Raw genomic sequence first — 20,122 nt, forward strand, 5'->3', positions numbered from 1 at the left:
CAACGTTCATTAAGGATTTAGTTAATATCAAAGGGCGAGCATCATCTTCCTGCGGAAGGGCAGGACTAGATACACTTGTCTGCAGGAGGAAAAGCCGCCCCCTGCATGTACCGAACTCCCTTTGCAGGTTAAATAACAAGATAAGCAAATAGGCCAAGGCGCTATCCTGTACGCTGCAAGGACCCCGTTCACTCCTTCAGCAGCAGAAGACAGCCAGACCGTGCTTTGCAGGAGCAGCACGTGCTGTTTGCGTAGGTCACATCACATCCCTTCAGTCTGTATAGTAGTCATATGTCCTCAGGCACAGAAAGGCTCTTTTAGGAATAGACGCCGCCCTGATGTAGCCAGTGCTTTAAATGGGCAGCTACAGTCCGGTACTGAATACCTGCGCTTATTAGCACTGCTGCAGTACATTTAATGAGAGAATATCGACAACCCTTGTTTACTAGAAGAAATCACCCGTTTAGGTAAAGCACAGTATCTTACAGGAAGAACCTTCTGGCAGGCATCTGACGCTCTTGCAGGACGCACTACACCTCATTTGAAGAGTTTATATAAACGTATAAAACATAAATGAGGTGATGCGTCTGTAATGCCTGTGAAAATAAATGTGGCCCAATAAAATATTGTTTCTGTAAAACTGCATCTCCTGAGTCTTGGAATGAGGGGGCATGATAATTCTCTAGAACTGAACGCTGCTGCTTCAAATGGACCTTTGTAGTGCGATTGTTCTTTGAGTTAGCTTAAATAACTATCTTTATAACTAGAGCACTGAACGGGCAGCATGGTAAAACCATATTTGTGTAATGGTGGCAAGCTTGGCCAACTATGCCTATAACAGACAATTTACTTGGTGCACCCAGTAAAACCTTTAATTTATAATTTTTACCTTTAAACAGACCCAGCAGATGCGCATGAATTAAACACTCAGACACATCCCCATGAAATCCGTAGAACTACTGTGCGATGCTGAAACCCTGTAATCCCAATAAAAACAATTTGACAAAAAAATTCCTTAACTTATGAAAAGCGAAACTTGAGAGATACATTTTGGAGATTTCGTGCAGTCTGTTGGGGCCGGCAGGGGCTTCGAGTGGTGGGGGTCGCTATGGCTGTCTGTGTTCTTCATTGAAATGCCCATAGAGTTTTGCCAAAAGGTTGGCGGCACTGAATACCCCTCATTTCAGCATGAAAACAGAGGCTAATGTGTCCCGTGGAGACATCTCGAATCTCAGTATATAGTACACCACTGAAGTCACAAATTATTCCTGCTGTACATGTCGATTCGCTCATATTGGAAAATACACTTCCATCACAAAGCCATATGAAGCGCAAGCTGTGCAATATAGATTTTTTCTGCCAACAGCATGACATGACATGAGATGTCAGCTTCTAGTTGTTTAAATTGGGACTGCAGCCTTACAAAAAAGATGAACTGCTTCAAGGCCTATGCATTTTACAGTAGCTTTTGTATTGTGATGATACCGGCGACGTAGTCGGGAAGCTTCCTGCAGGCCTAATAATTGGCATTTGTTGTGCATGGTTTTAAGAATGTGGATTTTTTGTGTGGATAATGGTGGAAGAGCTTAAATATTGTCCTTAAGGCTTGGAGGCTGCCCCGTTCATGTTGTAGCATACCTGTAACAGATACTTCCTATCTTTGGGCGGTTGTGTGAGAAGTTATCTTGAAGCTTCTTTGGGTTGGTTTGATGTGGGTTCATTATCTGACCTAAGTGGAAAGCACCACTCTGCTTACATCTCACTACCTCACAACATCCCCTCCCTCACTACATCACTGTTTCACTACCTCACTCTCTCTCACTACATAACTCTCTACCTCACTACTCCACTCTATCTCACTACCTCACTATCTCACAACTTCTCTCTCTCAAAACATCACTACCTCACTCTCTAGCTCACAACCTCACAACTTCACTCTCTCACTCACTACCTCAATCACTCTCTATCTCACTACCTCACTCTTTCTGTCTCACTAACCCACTTTCACTCTTTCACTACCTCTCTCTCTAGCTCACTACATCACAACATCACTCTCCCTCACTACCTCACTCTTTCACTACCTCACTCTCTCTATCTCACTACCTCACTCTCTATCTACCTCACTCTCTATCTACCTCACTCTCTATCTACCTCACTCTCTATCTACCTCACTCTCTCTCACTACCTCACTCTCTATTTCAATACCTCACTCTCTCTCTCTATCTCACTCTCTCTCTGCTAAAGCAATAGGTATCACATATGCAAAAAAAAAAAGGTAATGCCAATAGAAATGACTGCCATTTATTTAGGGATACAAAAATGATAAAAAAATAATGAGCAATACCAATAGCTCTACCTATAATATTGCCGAGACCATTGCATTGTAAATGCTTGTTTTAAATAAAAAATAAGACGCCTTGTTCTTTCTGGTTTTGTCAGTTGTCTGCTTTGAGATTTTGGTGTGTTGAATAAACTAAAGGCTTAAATTCGAGGTGCTCCTTTTGCATGTGAGCAGAAGCATTCTTCATTCTGAACTGCAGGGTAGGCTCCAGTGTGTACCCTTGCACGGTGTAACCGCCCTCTTACCAAGGCCCAGGCAGGCTGCAGTGTGAAGCATGAATGAGAGCCGATTCACCCTTTCTCTTGTGTGACAGCACAGTCCTCTGTGTGTAGCGCGAGTGAGAAAAGATACTCAAAGACTTCGTTTTACCCTTGTGTGCGGTTGACTATTGGTGAGCATTGTCTCACTTGAAACCTCATCCTGAATTTAGCTCCAACCGCTGGTTTCTTTCTACTGCCTCACCAGATGCTGATTGACTACCTACGGGTACACTCTCACAGCGCTGCTTATGCCACGTCGATGTCCCCTCCAGTTGCTGAGCAAATTATTAGCTCCATGAAGAGCATTATGGGAGAAGATGGAACCACATTTGGTAAGTCAGTTTTATTTTACGACATTATATAATGTTCTTGAGCACTAAACTCGCTCTCTACATGTAGCTTTTGAAAGTTCATATAAAAGCTCTTGAAACGTCATATAAAAACATGAGTGCTTTGAAATTTGCTAGCAGATTTCTTGGCTAATCTCACCCTGTTCGTACAGCATTGTTGTGACGTGCTGTAATGTTTGCTTTTTTGAGGCCAAAAGTATAAGTGGGGGGTCCATACCTTAATTTGGGGCGATGGAGAGTTCCAGAGTTGAATGTCCTTAATACTCCAACTCCTGCCCCCTGTGCTAGATAGGCCAATGGGGCAAGGATGTAAGAGACCCTTGTCAAATGGCATGAGTGAGCTCTCCCTGTCGGGAAGGAGACTTCACTGTTTCTCCTCTTAAAGTCCGGTAGCTGAGAGCAGACGTGAAATTTAGGTTTATATTTTGACCACAGGGGGGCGGTGTGCGCCTACAAGTGCTAATGTATTTGCTAATTGTGTATATTCTGCCCTGGTGGAGTACAGCACAGAAAGATCAGATCAGTAGAAGCCCAGCAGAATGTTTTCACTTAATAAAAAAAACACTCAGCAGCCGCCTATTGTACTTTATTGATCGGAGTCTAAAAATCGCTGTTAATCTGATTTATCCGAGATGTGTAGCATGTGCCGCTAGGAGACTCCGCTGGTGCAGCTGACAAAACTTGGTATTTCACAGACCGAGCCCCCGTCACAGAGACCTGTGCGAGCTGCCTGCAGCAGAGCTCCAGTGAAGCGGCATTCCGGGAAGCTGCTCTTGGTGATTGTTCAGCAGCTCAGGGCGGGGTACAGACCGTCTTTTCCTTCACACCGGAAGGCTCTGTAAAAGAGACTAGCAACACACCATGCAGAATTCACTGGCTGATATGCTATGTTTTTTCCTTTACCTTCTCAAAATTATCCACGTGTTTTGTTTATGGAATGACTGTCCGCGTCCGGGAGGCTGGGTGTTCTCCTCTTAAAGGCCGACCAGCCTAGTTTGACGTGTGCCGTGCTCTCCAGGCAAGGGAGTCTGCTGCTTCCTTGCTCTCCCCATAGGAGACCATAGCCACTGGCTTCTGCAGATGCCTAGGTGGCTGCTTGCTGTATTCTTTAGAGCAAAGAAAGATGTTAACTTGCTCTCTGCAGAAGATGGCTTGGCTGCTAGTTTGTGTGCCTAGAAGTCTACTGCTAGCTTGTTCACTAGCAAAGGCAGTGTGTTTCTAGCTTGGATTCCTGTGAGCAAGGTTTGGCAGCTCTTTTATTCTCTCCTTGGGCATCGATACGAGTGGGCAACTAGCGTGTTCTCTGCTGAAGGGAGTCTGGCTGCTATCTTGTTATTGTGGAGAATGGTGCTAGCTCATCCGCTTAGGGGTGTGCAAAGTGTAGTTTGCAGCAAGCATGCCCTGAGGAGAACCTTTTGCTTATTTGTTCTCTGCCAAGGTGCGTTAGGTTGCTCCCTTCCTTTCTGTTGAGGGGAGCATTGCTGCAAGGGATTCTCTGCAGATGTTTGGCTACTTTCCACAGTGCGGCCCAGATGCCTCTAGAAAGCTCTGTATTTGATATATTAAGATCTACACCTATCTTGTCAAATCATGACATTAAATTCTTTTATACAGTTGTATTTTGGGTGACTTCCAAATTAAACTTGATTATGGCACAGTACCACAATTCTATCCATCGCACTTGATGGAAAAATGGACCTGAGAGCTGCAGCATGCAGTAGATGCACTAAAGGTAAAACTATGGAGCTTTCGGGAACCATACATTTGCCCTTATCCACACTCTTCTGGTATTGCCTACTGTGTGCCACTGTTCCACGTCTTCTGAATACGAGTCTAAATTTCATAATCCTGAATTTAGTAGAACTGCTTGCTGAACAATTCATCCATTTAAGGTCCATCTAGACCGTGCATGCGCTGTCTCTTCGAGACAATTTTTTTTTTGTAACAGTGCGTTTAGAGGCCGCCCCTTGCTTACAATGGTTGACTGCATTGCTACTCATTTGCTTGCTTTTGTATTTTTCAGCTGCCTCCTCTGGAGCATGGATGCATTACATGTGTCCTTGCACTGCTTTTTTTTTTTTAAGTTCTACTTTTTTCTTTGTGTTTAAACAGTCCACTAGAGTGTTTTCTCTTCAGCTGGCTCCCTCATGTATCCCCCCCACCCCTTTATGCTTCTCTCCTTGTCTTTGTTGTTGCTTGCCCCCACCAGTCCGCTCTCCCTCCCTAGTCCCTGTTGTTGCTTGTCTCCGACCTCACTCTCCCTTACATCCTTAATCCTTATTTTTGCTTGTCCTCACCCTCCCACCTCTGTGTTGCTTCTTACCTCACCCACATCTGTGTTGTAGCTTCGTCCGTGTTGTTGCTTGCCCCCCACCCAACCTCACTCCCTCCCTAGCCCATGTTGCCTGCTTTCACCCTTCCTCCCTCGTCTATGCTGTTGCTAGCTTCCCTGCCCCCAACATCACAAAAAAAGTGATATAATGCGGACGTTGCTGGCTTGCTTCATAGTGGTCCCCCCCCCCCCCGCACCTTCCATCTTCTGTTGCCTTCCCAATCCCTCTGTGTTACCTCCCACCCTGCCCTCCCTTCCACCAACAATCTTTAAAAAGTGCTATGATGCAGCAAACGCTGGCACATCGCTTAATCTTTTTTTTTTTATATAAACTTTCAGCCATGTTGCATGGCAGTTGAACTGCTGTACCAAGTGGTTAAGCATTGACAAAGCCAGTGGCTCTGGTTGCGTATGTGAGCCCTATTGGCTTTGCCAATGCTTGTTTATTAATTGGTTTAGGGAGCTTGAAAGGGGAAAAAATGGTCCTCAATGAAGTTTATAGGACTTAATGGATTTATAAACATGCAAGTAAAGCCGACTCGCCAGCTACAATAGCCAGGGAAACGTGGACCTGGTTTGGCCTAGTCGTCCAGTATGTCCTAAGTGTGTGTCCTTGAAGCCCCCTGCTGCAAGTGCTTTTCAAGCAGTACCTTTCCATCCCCGGTGTTGTTGAACCATTGTCAGACACTTGCGTAACTAATGGTGCGCTGCGGCCAGACACTCCTTAAGGAAGCAGGCAATTGTGCTTGATGGGGCTGATGTTTTTACCATTTGTGCTTTACTTTGTACCCGAGACGCGTACTCTGCTAAGTAGCTGAGAAGCATTCGAACTCCAGCTTCATGCGGTCATGCTTTAAACAACTATAGTGACATCCTGTGTGACTGCAGTTAAATATCAGGCTATTTGGCAAGCCTTTGAGTCCTGCTGAAGCATTCAAATGCCAAGAAATCTTAGTGCACTAGTCCTCCTGTTCAGGCCTGGACTCCTTTCAGTTTACACTTCGCTCTCGTCATTGCTTCCACACAGGCTGCATTGGTCCATTTTAAAGATGCCTGCTTTGAAATGTATGTGTGGTTTGTGCTTGGACGGTCTCCATTATCACTTCAGCTTTAAATGGTTGGCTGCTGTTCTTCTTTCTTTTCCGTGCAGTGTTTGTCTCTGGAGCCATTAGACTGTATGTCCTGCAGCACAGGGAATACCACAGTTTTCTCTTGCGTGGTTATGAGGTTTTCTGCCTCTGCCCTCTTTCAAGGTTACCTGACCTGGTAGCGCATTGAAGAGTACATACAGCACACAAGTCCAACGCCCTAGGACGGTTTTCGATTAAAGCCATCTGATTTATAGAAAGTTCCTTTTCAATTACCAAAATAACTTTTTTTCCTTTCGTACCTCAGAGCTGATCATAAAGCTTCTCTTATGACGTTTAGTATATATACGTTCAGTATATATGAAATATTAATGAAATAAAATATAAAATGACGAAACTTTCTATCAATTTCTGAAGATTTTCGTAAGCAGAAGCAAGAAGACCAACAAAAGGATTTAGAAATGCAGATGTGCCTTAACCATGTGTACCGCTGATGTCAAGAAAATCCTGTGCTTGAATGGAGCAAATGCGGAGATTCTTGTGCTTCCATCCTCTTTGAGCAGCCAGCCACAGACCCATGGAAGCCCACTCTGTACACCTACAAAGAAACCGGCATTTGGCCGCCAACTTTTTGGTTTTCCCAATTGTTGTTTTCTTATTTCTTTTTGTAAACGTTTACTACAAAAACAATTTTGTGTCTTCAAAAAGCACAATACAACAAGTGGCTAAGCTATATGTGTGCGCAAACTAGTGTGTTCCTATTTTTAAAAGTTCAAAAAATCTTTATGCACGGTGCTCCAAGGAGATGAAATGGCCATCACACTCCAACACAGGGAAGCATCGCTCCCCACAATAATGTATAATACTCCTGAGCTCCGTAGTGTGAATTAACAAAGAATTCAAATTCATTCCAAATATAGTCCGTATAATTTTCTTTATTTTCGTCTTCTTTTAGGCATCCAACAAACGTTTCAATTCTGTAGCCAACACGTGTTTTGTAATTGAGGTGCATCAACCAATGATTTCCTCAGGGCTACAACAATAAATTAAAAATAGTATTTCTGGTTATTGCTGATTCCGAAAACACTCTCACGTTTCTTTGTTGCGTAAGACATTTGGCAGTTTTTGAGGTAGAGCACGCGATCTGCAGGAAACCGACTGGGTTTTGCAGTTCATTCTTTATTTTCAGCAGTGATGTCTTTATGCTATCTGTCGGCTGCATTTAATGACAGAACGTGCAGACTGTTGTCGAGAGAGAGATAGATATCTCTGTAAAAGTGCCATGGAGAAGTTGGAAAGATGTTCACAGAACCTAGAATTTTTAAAAGTGATGGTGCTATTTCGGTTGCACTAAGACCGATGGGGGGGGGGGGGGGTGGGGGGGGTGTGTGTGTGTGTGTGTGTAGCTTTTGTCTTTATGCGTGTTGTGCAGAGGTTCCATCTACATTGCGCCAGCTACCACAGCTGTGGCATCAGTTACGATGAAGTATATATTTGTGCCTGTTTAACGTTTAAAAAACAAAGGTTGGAAGAAAAAAGGCGCTTGTACATTACCAATCGTGCAAAGGAACCTCTCCGTTGTTCACTAGTTCTTAAGGTGTCTATTTTACGGAAAATATTTTACATCTTACAACCATTTTGACTTTTGTGTGGTCAGATTTACTGTTTGTCTTAGGGAGCAGTTTCTATTTATTTATTGCCACTAAATACTTCACTATTGTCTAGCACGTAACCACTATTTAAACAAGCATAGCCAATAGGTCTCGCTTTTGGGACCATGTAAGTATTTAATTATGCAGCTCAATGTCCTTGGTGCAACATCAACTGTTGCATAGCTAAGCACTTATAATGTTCCAAAGGCGAGACCTATTGGCTATGCCAATGCTTGTTTAGGACTATGACTGACTGATGTTGATTTATCTGTTTATCTGTTTCCTACAACTGTACACTAAGGAACAAGAGATTTTACAATTTTAATATAAGAAAATATGTGCACTTGTAAATCATGAATTTATCATAGATCTTTGAGGCAAGCTCTCTCCTCCTTTCCTCTCTTTTTTTCTCCTGACCCCCCCTCACCCCTCCCCGTTTCCTTCTCCTGTCCTCTCTTCATCTTATTGGGTTATAGGAAATATCACGGACTACTTGGACAGGCATTTTTGTATTGGGACATATATCTATATTTGGTAAGCATAGTAAGAAGATTACATTGTACTTCTGAATCTTGGATTTTGCTCAATGACATATGCACTTCGTTGTTATGCGATATGGCGGTTATATAAGTTTGCTTGGACTCTTAAAATGTTCTGACTGGTCTAAGTATGCGACACGCTAGGAGGCGGTATAGTATAATACACACATTAGGATGTTGCCAATATGTAATATTATTTTTAGGTCTCGCCCGACCCAGCGCATGCGCTGGTCTGACGAGACATTTAGTAGGTGGCTTTTGAAAGTGCTACCCACATTTTTGTGCTGGCGACAAGCTAGAGTGCACGATGGCATGCACGCGCACAGCTGCTCCCCGCATTCCCCCTCCCTTCTCGCCAAGTCATCTGCCTTTCCTGCGCCAGCCTTCAGCACCATGCCCCTCCCCCCCGCTGCTGAGCGCACATCCCTACAACAGATGTCACGGCCGCGCTTGTTCTTTATAGTGTTCTCTCCGGTTCTCCTTTTATCTTGTTTATTACGTCTGTTGTCTGTCACCTTATTATTTCCTTTTCATGTTTTACTGCAAATCTATATTTTCCTCGCGCTTCATTTTCGGCCCGCTCCCCCGCCCTCTTCACTTCCCTCTCTGACAAGCACTTTTCCCGTCTCCGCGCCTTACCTCCTCAGACCGCCCGCAGCCCCGGGCTCCCGCCTCTGGCAGATCTTATCTTTGGGTATGCGCACCTCAATAGGGAAACACAACTTTAAAGGCAGGACTTCAGGGAGGCTGAGACAGAGATGGCTCATCAACTAAACGAACAACATATTCAAATTTCCGCTGAGTATAACAGAGCTGTTCATTTAATTTTTCAACTCTAACACGGGGAAGATGCGTGTCTGTTTTCGTTTTAGCCTTAGTTATTGTGTTGAAAGATCACTGAGTCAGCACATTAAATGGCTGCTATGGAATCGCATGCAGACATATGCACCCATACAGATGAAAGCTACTGAAAGGAAATCAATAACTCAATCCTAGTCTTTGCTGGATTCGTTAAGCGCAACCGTACTGTAATGTTAAACTTGCCTAGCGTAGTACATTGATTTAGCCCACTCCAAAAGCTAACTGCGCAGCTTAAAGCATATAGCATTCATGACTCATGAGCTCAGAATAATATATTACCTAGTTCTAAAAAACAGCTGTTAAGATGTGAACCTATCGGGCTCAGCATATTTGTCCTCCCCATCAGGGTGAAAACAAAAATCTTACCTCTGCAGCAGTGTCACCCTTCACTGTCTTTGATGTATCTTTGAAGAGAATCGTTTTAGTTCTTTCACAGACTCATCATTTCAGAACTGAGCATTTTTCATTATTATATGCAACAAAGCCTTAGTTGTTGCTTATTTATCTTCCGCAACTAACAACCATTGACAAAGCCAATAGTTTTATCTGCTATTATAGTAGAGTGCTGCTTGATGGAGCAATTGCAAAACTCCTCGTTTTTACCTGCATTTTTATTTTTCAATTTTAATTTCTTTTTTTAAATACAAGTTTATCGATGTTGGGGCAATTTGTAAGGAAATTACATGTGTTTTTAGTCAATGAAGCCCTGAGCACTTTACATAATCTGCAAAACTACTCAGTTTAAAAAAAAATATGCATTCTTATCTTTGAATCTTGGCATCTTTAAAAAAAATTGCTTCATCTATTTTGGAGGCATTGTGAGGGAAGTGAATGTGGTCTCAGTTCTATGGGGAAAACGAAGCGCTAAACACTTTGACCACACAGTCCTAATCATAGAGTTGCCTTGAGTGGTTGGTGCTCTAGTGGTGGGGGCTACTCATTGTCAAAATACTTTATTTCGAACACACAGATCAACAAAGTAAACAGGAATTGGCATAGCCAATAGGTCTCGCTTTGGGACCTTGACGTCACATTGCAGGTGTTGCTTTGCTATTCCAGCCTGTGGTTCTGCGATAAGGGGCTGCCAGTATGCCGTTTCCGTTAAAAGCACAATAACCATGCAGTTGTACACTTACAGTGAGATCAAACAATCCCATCTCAGAGGGTGCTGCCTCGTAAGGGTCGATAGATCTCCTCAGCCTTCTGTCAGCAGAGCCCTCGGTAAAACAATGGCTCCGTTTTGCGATTGCTCCAACAGTGAAGTGCGCTTCGGCTTAAGATGTTCAAAGCTAGAGCAGAGGTGCCGTGATTGTAACAAAATAAAACAAATAGGAAAAAATAGGGGCCGGACATTTTTTTCTTCTATTTATTTACTTTTGTTACAATGGCGGCACCCGTGCTTTAGCTTTAAACATCTTAAGCTAAATCATGGGTGCAGCGATTTGTTCAAGAATTAAAGAAATATAAAAAAAGCATTGGCATAGCCAATAGGTCTCGCTTTTGGGACCTTATAAGTGTTTAGCCATGCAACAGTTGATGTTGTTGCACCAAGGATATTGTGCTGCATAACTAAATACTTTTAAGGTCCCAAAAGCAAGACCTATTGGCTATGCCAATGCTTGTTGTTTTTAGAATTGGTTCTGATTTTCGAGACAGGGTGTTGACCCTAATGTACAAACAATATATTACACAATGGCGGTGGCATTACATCTGCTGACCTTCTGGTTTAAAGTCAATTTCTGGACATGGTTCCCAGGCGATATGATTATAAGTTTGCTTGGGACGTTTGCATTGATGATATTTTTAGGATACACACTAGGTGTTGGATAATGATTATGGTATTAAGAGGAGAGAGTTTGGATGATACCTATGCGCAATACTATGGTTTCATAATACTCTGCATTTGTTATATAGGACACAGTGATTCCGTGAATGACTGAATATTTAAAGAAGGCAAGGATTTAAATATATGTACATTTTGTTCAAGTTCGTTATTGATTTTATGTATGGTAAGGGACTCCGAGTAATAAATAATGATAATTGGTATTGCGTGGAGAATTCTTTTTATATATGTATGTTTGCTGGTGAATTTAACGATCTATTTAATGCCTGGTTCTATAACATGGGATTCAGGAATTCTAGGATTGTGAAATTCAAAGATGGCGCTGATTTTTAAACCTAGGAATATTGCGATTCAAGTCCATTGTCAAATGTATGTATGAATAGGTTCTCTAAGTTGGCGTGTATTAGAAACACCAGTCCCTGACACGAGTTGGAGTACTTTCCTACGGTTTGGGGAGTTTGCTTTCTGTAGACTGTAAACGGTTGGTGGACTGATGGGTTTTTACATGAATATAAAGGGATATGGATAACGTTACTTCAGAATTAGTCTTATTATGAACCTGTGCTATGAGACTAGTATGACTTTAATTGCAACTATAGCTTGTTGCATACTATTGAGGAGCAATTACTTGTGTGGCAAATGTAAACCTTGCGATATGGGGCATGCAACACGGTTGTTCTACCAGTAAGTTGAGTCCAGTGAATAATGCACACGTGTTTGTAGAAGTGTACGGACAATGCAATACGGTACACGACAGGCCACTAACTTTCCTTATAGTGGTTAATATGGAAATATGTACATGTATATAGATAGGAGTTTGTGCAGGACTCAAACTTAGTTTACCTAATGGTAATGTTTTATCAACTGTATTATCTCGATGAGTATGTTTCTATTGGCTGTAAGGTAGAACGGTTACCTTATTCTATTTTGCTCCATAGATATATGATTTACTGAAGGAACTTTTCTATTTAGGAAATACGTCGGGTGTACTTGTACACTAGGTGGGAACTATGGATATGAGGGTACCGTTGAGATAATATTCTTTGGGGGTGGGGGAGGTAAATGTGGTTACTGATCAGGTATTTGTATTGATCTAGGTGTGAGATACTGGACAATACTGTTATTTTGGATCCTTTCTTTGAGATGCAATACTGGATAGTAGCACTAGGTAAGAGCATTGTGTTGCTGTGGTGATTATGGTGTTCCCTAAGATTTCTTTCCACATTTTATATTTATTTTGTGATGGTCACTGTAGGATGGTCACACACGATTTCTATCGGGATATAAGGTAGAAATGTTCTTTTCTTTTTCATTTTAGATTACGGTTACTTTGGGGTTTGCACACAGATTTCAACTTTCACTTTTCTCTCTTGTGATGTGTACCCTTTTGTCCTATTCAGATGGCCTCTGCAACTTTCCAAAGAAAATTACACCATTGGTGCGGTAATGGGGAAAAGTTTTTGTTTAGTAGTGATTGAAGGTTTGTTAAAAGGGGAGACGCTAGCTCGTTATCTCTCTCTCGTTACTAGGCGTTTTGGGTAAATGGGGCGGCCTAGGTGTCAAGGCAGCTGGTAGGGTGTTTCCGAGGGTCGGTAAGCGGGAACCGTGTGCTCGCCCACGAGATTATTCAGATATGTTTTCGGCGTGTCAATTACTCTGGCGGGAGGCATTACATTTGTTGGCAGGCAGCTCGAGGTGTTTATTTATAGCTTGTAAACGGTACTCTGGAGCACGTTTACTGCAAAGTTATCCAAGAGCAATGGCAGATATTGCGATGCAAAGTTAAGCATTTAGTGAAAGCAGATGAGGACCAAGGTTCACTTGTCCTTTTCTCTGACGCGTTGTGATGCCTTAGACCGAGCTAGTGACCCCGGATGAGATGACCATCTTGTCCAAACATAGTAGAATTATTAAATAGGGAGAGAGAAGAGAGAGAGAGACCGGGAGTGCTGCGTGCGTGCGTAGTCTGCTCATTTTCAAGCACTGCACTCGGGCTTATGGCGCACTGCTGCGCGTTCCCGCAAGGTGGATGCCGCCACAAGCACGAGTGTGTGCTTGAAATTGACCAGTACAACGGCTAAAGGTCCTCCTTAGCAGCGCATGCACGCTGCGTAGGCGAGACCTAAAAAGCACCCTGACATTAAAGGGGGCTACTTTTTATGCAAGTCCGCATTGTGCAAAAGCAGAATGGTATCCATTAGAGTGAAGTTAGCTAGTGTTTCCCTATGCTGTAGTGAGCAGAATCAGAATGTGAATTATTTTTTTTGTTTTGCATATTTATATAGCGCGAACTCGACCCGAAGGTATTGGAGCGCTTTACATGAGCACCGTATTTACACTACACATTCAGGCACGGGGAGATTAAGTGATTTGCACAGAATCACAGGATGTGGACGCGACCCCGAGGCTCCAACCCTGGTTTTCAGCACCAAAGTCTGCAGTCTAGCCGGCGGACCACACCCTCTGACACAACACCATACCAATTGATGAAAAGGCTGGTTGAAAGCTCTTTATAATCAAAATGTTTTGACTGATACCAGACCTTGGGAGTTCTGTTCTCTGTAGACATTACTTTTTCAGCTCAAATCAAAGCTGTGGTTCAGGAAGTGAATTTGCACCTATCATTGCTCTGAAATATCTTGCCCATACTCCACTGCCCCCGTGTGCATAATTGACAAAATCCTTGGTAATGGCAAGCTGGACTGTTGCAATGTTCTCTCAGATAAATGACCTAAATAGTCTGGCAACTGTAAAATGGCCCTGCAAGAATGTGCTTAAACCTCTTAAAACGTGAACCTGTTAAGCCAGCATTAAAATCACTTCACAGGCTACTGATGGAATAGCGTATTGTGTCGCTCGCAGGCTCTGGATATTGGTGAACTTACTGCCCGTGCCGCTGACGTGATTACCGCCTGGGGCTGTGGACTCTGTTTGATCTTACTGGCTGTGCCCTTATCGCTGATGTGATTGCCGACTGGGTACGAGTGAAATTTTAAACCCACGGGGATTTTAATCTGCAAACTCCTACACACGGGACTGCGAGGACCAGGGTGCTTTGTGGTTCATTCATCTCCCGCACCTGGCTCCTCTTCCCGGCTCCTCCCCTTGTCTATTTAATCTATACCTCCCCTCGCGTAAGCGGGACGCGTGTGGGGCATACTCCGGGGCGAAGACCGGGCAAAGAGCGGGCCGTTTGAGGCCGTTCGAGAACGGACGTGGGCCACCCCCCTTCTATCGCCCTCACTGGAGTCTCTTTGCACACAGCCAAAGATCGTACTCCAAGAATGACCTCGAGAGAGACAAGAAGTAAGACCTCGATGGCTGCTGGGAAGCCTCAATGCACTTTGGACAATTATTTTGCGAAGGCTGGTTCATTACTTATTGAAGACATTACAACATTAGAACGACGTATCTCCCAAGAGATTGAGTGGGTAAGGAGATCGTCTTTGGGCCCCCTAGCCACTGTAACTACCCCTGATCAAAGACTTGATTTTAGATCATCGATAGCTGGGAGCAGGGGCCCAGATGACATGCCCGATGGGTTAAGTAGCTCTACTGCACTTGACGTAGAATGTACAACTTTGTCCCCGGCAGATCTAAGCATAATACCATTACCTCTACCAAAGCCTCCACAACTTAAAATTGCTCCAAATACCACTTTGTTTGTCAGGGAGGGAAATACCACCAGGGCCTACACACCGGTATTGCATAAGTTGGGGGAGAGAGAGGGAGCCATCCCAAAAAGAAAGAAGAGGGCTCAGAGTCCACGTGGGAAAAAACGGAAAAATGCTAAAAACCCAATCACTCCAGAGGGGGAGAATGATACAACTAACAAAAGGCAAACCCCACTACAAAAAAAAGGGTCTCTACCATCTCACGCACTAAGCGAGAAACCTCATAACATCTGTCCAACTTCTGGGGAGGAGGACATTACCCTTGCTGACATTCGTAACTTGTTGAGGATAATGCTCAAACCGCTGGAAGCACGGTTAGGAAAGATTGAAACTTCCTTGCAGATTATTGAAAAGGAAATGGCTTTCTTATCAGCTGTCCGTTCCAAACATAGCAGTGTGTTAGATACAGGGTTGAGTAGCGAGACAATAAAAACACCCCCCCCCAGCTAAAAAGATGAGCCCTGCTATTGACCTCATGAAATCCCAACCCCCTTCCCTACAACCTAATTTACCGACTGCAGGCCTGGTACCAAACAGAAGCGTGAGGGAGAAGCTGACTGCGCCCGGAAATGAGGGCTCAAGCAATGGTACTATTAGCAAGCAAAGGACAATTAATTTACCACCTGAGGCCAGCCCATATATAATCATTTTGGCAGGCATTCCCGAATTAAAAGAACCTAAACAAGAATCGGTGGAAGCCCTTAAAAATAAAGTTATTAATTGGCTCTCCATTAATAGACCGCTCCCTGAAGGAATAAGGAGTGAAGTCTTGATGGTTAGAAGAGTCTCGTGGCTCGGTGGTACAGGGAAATCCATCGATGGAGACTGTGTCCTGGTCAATTTTAGGGACCCCATGACCGTCTCCTATATATCCAACTGGCCTTACCGTGACAAGGGAACCTCAATCCAAGTCCTACCTTTAGCTTTCTTCTACCCGCCCATACCACAAGATCAGGCAGAGGGAGGTTGGGAACTAGTCCAGAGAAGAGGTAGCAGGTGGGGTAATAGGGAAAGGAGAATTCCCCGCCCGACTGGAACATCGTACCTTGACTATTTTCCCACCCAGAATAAATATAGTAATTTAGATAAGGTAGATTGACAGTCCAGGAAGGGTAGCAGAGAGGTTAGTGGTATACCTCTCCCAAATGAGGAAGCTAACTTGGGGGAGGTCGACACTATTAACGACATAGCTAACCGCTTTGCTCCCACCATTGCTCCTGTTAGCGAGGCGGGGATTCCCCAAGTCACTAATTTACACACTAGCATATTTTCGGTGCATCAATTGTGTAGGGCCTCCCCTCCGAATGAACTTACTGATAGCATTACCCTCCCCTCACTAAAATTATTATCGTGGAATGTGGCGGGCCTAACTAGTAAGTTGCACTGCCCAGAATGGAACACATATGTTAAGAGCAAAGACATATGTATGTTCCAAGAAACCTGGGCACGTGAAGAGGTGATACATTCAGGATTCGCCACATTTTCTATACCGGCGAAATGGGGGGGGAAAGGGACGCCCTTCGGGCGGACTTGCAATTTGGGTGGCAGTAGATCTAGGATGCAGCGCTGCTTTATACCCACTCACTAAGGAGGACATTCTCGTTGTATTACTGGAATGGCCAAATTTAAACAAACTCCTCTTGATAAATGTCTATTCCCGCCCAGTTAACCCCTTCGACGCGCATGACGGAACGGTTCCGTCATGCACGTCGGTTGCGCTGTGCGCATGACGGAACCGTTCCGTCATGGCCCCGCCCGCGCACGGAACCTTCAGCGTGGCGCGGAAATCCGCACCGCGCTGAAGGGGTTAAAACTGGGCATGAATCTCGCACTATAGAGGAACTCGAGGACGTTCTAAGAGAAATCCCTGTAGGCACTCCTTTTTTAATCGGAGGAGACCTAAATTGCCATTTCGAGCCACTCTATGGCTCACTGGATGATTTGGCCGATGAGGAGGATGCACTCTGGTCTATACCCCCCTGGAGGCACCGGGTCCAAGAGTATGGACACCTTTGGCTGTCCAAATTACAACATTGACTCTAAATTTGCCGTCCGGGCCTGTAATGGCCGGATAAAATCTGATATCCCACCAAAACCCACGTATAATAGAAGTGGAAGGGAATCAAGACTGGATTATATCCTCATTCCCTTAGCATCGTGGCCACTCATTAAGGATTTTCGGGTTCTTCCAAGGATGGATAGAGACCATGATGCTCTGGAAATGGAATATAATCTCCCCGTTCATGAGACCAGGAGGGAACAGAGGTCGACATCCCAGACGGGCCTAGTTCTCGCGAGTAATAGACGCAGAGTGAGATGGGAGAGATTAGTCTCTAAACCAGAGAATTTACCTAGGCTTTATGCCCATGTTATCCCCATACTCGCAAAAGCTCTCGCAATTATAGAGGATTACAGCACCACCGACATCAGGAAAGTGTGGGGTACGCTACATGAAGACCTAACTTTGGCAGTGTCTGACATTCTCTTTTCAACTCAACAAGGGATTAATAGATGTCCTCCCTGTCCCTCTTGGTATAACTCCACATGCCGGAAGGCTAAAACCGACCTTCTGGATGCAATGAAGGAGGGGAAGGGGATTGAGGATATTAGGGCTAGGCGATCGGCCTATAAACACCTGACCGGTCATGCAAAAAAGGAATGGGAGCACGACAAATGGGAGAAACTTAAAATTACTCTGGCACGAGGAGACTCCCGTACATTTTGGTCCCTTGTAAATACAGGAACCGAATTCCAGACTAGCGCAATTGAGCCGAATATTTCAGCCACTGTATGGCAAAATCATTTTAAATCTTTATACAGTGTATCCGACGGTGTCAGACCTGACCCAATCATTTCTGTTAGAGATGAGTTAAAAGGGCCTCCATTCACATTAACTGAGGTCCAAGAGGCAATAGCCAGGCTAGCATCAGGAAAGGCACCCGGTTTAGACGGTCTGCCTGGAGACCTATTCAAACAGGAACCTGTTGTTTGGGCTCCATACTTACAGACCCTATTTAATTCTATTTTAGGTGGTATGGAGGTCCCAAATACATGGTTGGGCGCAGAGATTGTCCCAATATTTAAAAAGGGATCCCCTCTGCTCCCTTCCAATTATAGACCTATCAGTCTAATCGATGTTCCTCAAAAATTGTTTGGTAGACTGTTACTAAATCGCCTCCAGGCCTGGATTGCAGAGCGGGAAATATTGAGCCCGTATCAAGCCGGGTTTAGAGAGGGTGTGTCAACTACAGACCAGATCTTCCGCTTCAACCTTTTATATTGGAAGACTGCATTAATTGAGGGCGGCACTCTGTATACGGTCTTCGTGGACTTAGGAGCGGCATTCGACCTGGTACCGAGGGACAAATTATGGATGGTATTAAAAGATTTAGGCGTCCCGGCTGACATCTTATCAATGTTGATGAGACTGCACCAGGGCAACTTTGCCAAGGTTCGGTGCGGCAGAGGGGGAGCCCTTTCTGATAGCTTCCCCGTAAACACTGGGGTGAGACAGGGTTGTGTGCTTGCACCGACCCTGTTCTGCCTCTTCGTGGATGGGGTCATAGATTTTCTGATAGGGTTAAGTAATACCGATGCTCCGAAGCTGAATGGCAGCAGGGTGCCGGCAATTATGTTTGCTGATGACACCCTGCTGCTCTCTAAATCCCCCATGGGCCTGCAACGGGTGTTGGACGGGTTTACGAACTTTTGTGAGGGGCGTGGACTGGAAATCAATGCGACTAAAACTAAGTTCATGGTTTTCAACCCACCCCTCTCATCCCGTCCTAACCCCATGATAGGGACTGTCAGACTAGATCGGGGTTTCCACTTTTGAATACTTGGGGGTGACCCTTAATCAATCTATGACCTGGGTCTCGCACATGATCAAGGCGAACTTGAAACTTGCCCAGCTAACGGGCTGTATATGCAGGATGACATCCAGGTCGTCTTATAAACCCTTTGGCCCTCCCATCCATATTTACAAAACTCAGGCTAGAGGGGCAGTAATATATGGGGGTGAGATATGGGGGCATATAGCGAACCAGAAACTACAGATAACTGAGAATAATTTCATCAGACAACTGACTGTATTACCATCTAGCACCCCACTCCTCCCGACTTGACCTTGGCCTAAGACCAATTACAGAGGAGTTGGGACTTAAGCCTCTAACCTTTTGGCGCAGAATATGGAGCTCGCGGGAGCTATCTAGTTATAGAGCCGAACTTGCAGAAATTTGCGCCTTCCTAAAGCGTTACAAATACCTTGGCTTAAATACATCCAGCACTCTTTCGAAATGATGGGGAGACGGGAAATGTGGTTTGACCCGGAAAATGCTTGTACCAGGATCGCTCGTAGATCCTTAGCAAAGGTATATTACGAGTACAAGCTGCGGGTCATAACCGAGTCTCTACGCCAAGAATCCCTATCCAAACACTTCCTTGATATTAAAGATCATTATTATTTGGAACTAGTCTTTGATGATGTAGGCCCACCAATAACAAGGAAGTTGTATATGCAGTGGCGTTATGGGACTCTTCCCCTGAGGGCATATACTGAACACTGGTCTAATACACACTCCACAGTGAACTGTCAAGCATGCCCACTCTTGCGAGAAAATGAACTACATATTTTTTTTTGCCCAGCATATAACATACCCCGTAGATATTGGCTTGTCCCACTCCTTAGAAACTTAGGCTTTAGGAAATATTACCCTGCATATAGAATTTTAAAGTCAGACTTATTGTTTTTGCAGTCGCTAAATTTTTAACGGGAATGTGGTTTATCCGTAATCGATTCATTATGTCCAATAACGCCATCTGTTAAATGAGAAATGTTTTTTATTGAATGTTTTATGGCTTTTTCTATTACTTTATTTTATTCTTCTATGTCTAAATTACAATTGTATTCACGTCGCATTCTTTTATGGTCCATAGTGACCGAAATAAAGATTTTGATGATGATGATGATGATGATGATTAATCGTGTTTAAGGTTCTCTGTGTAACAAAGCATTTTGGAAGACTAGCCAGGTATACAGGCTGACACTTACCCCGTCGCATTCCAACGAGGAATCTACAACACACCGATTCACCCAATACATCTTCCTAAAAAATATACAGACACAGATCCCTAGGAGTTCAAGGTCCAAAGTTGTAAGACACTCTGAATCGAACCTTGAGGG

The 20,122-nt window shown here is 44.1% G+C and overlaps 1 protein-coding gene across 1 annotated transcript in view; it reads left to right on the forward strand.

Annotated features, from left to right (window-relative positions):
• The window catches only part of SPTLC2 (serine palmitoyltransferase long chain base subunit 2), a 384,930-nt gene that overhangs the window by 242,504 nt on the left and 122,304 nt on the right, over nt 1-20,122 (forward strand). Inside the window, exon 9 of the mRNA XM_085626636.1 lies at nt 2,807-2,933. Within this exon, the coding sequence (XP_085482762.1) occupies nt 2,807-2,933 (127 nt within the window). The remainder of the gene's footprint in view (nt 1-2,806; nt 2,934-20,122) is intronic.

Source organism: Triturus cristatus, chromosome 9 (genome assembly GCF_964204655.1).
Source record: "Triturus cristatus chromosome 9, aTriCri1.1, whole genome shotgun sequence".
Classification (NCBI taxonomy): Eukaryota; Metazoa; Chordata; class Amphibia; order Caudata; family Salamandridae; genus Triturus; species Triturus cristatus.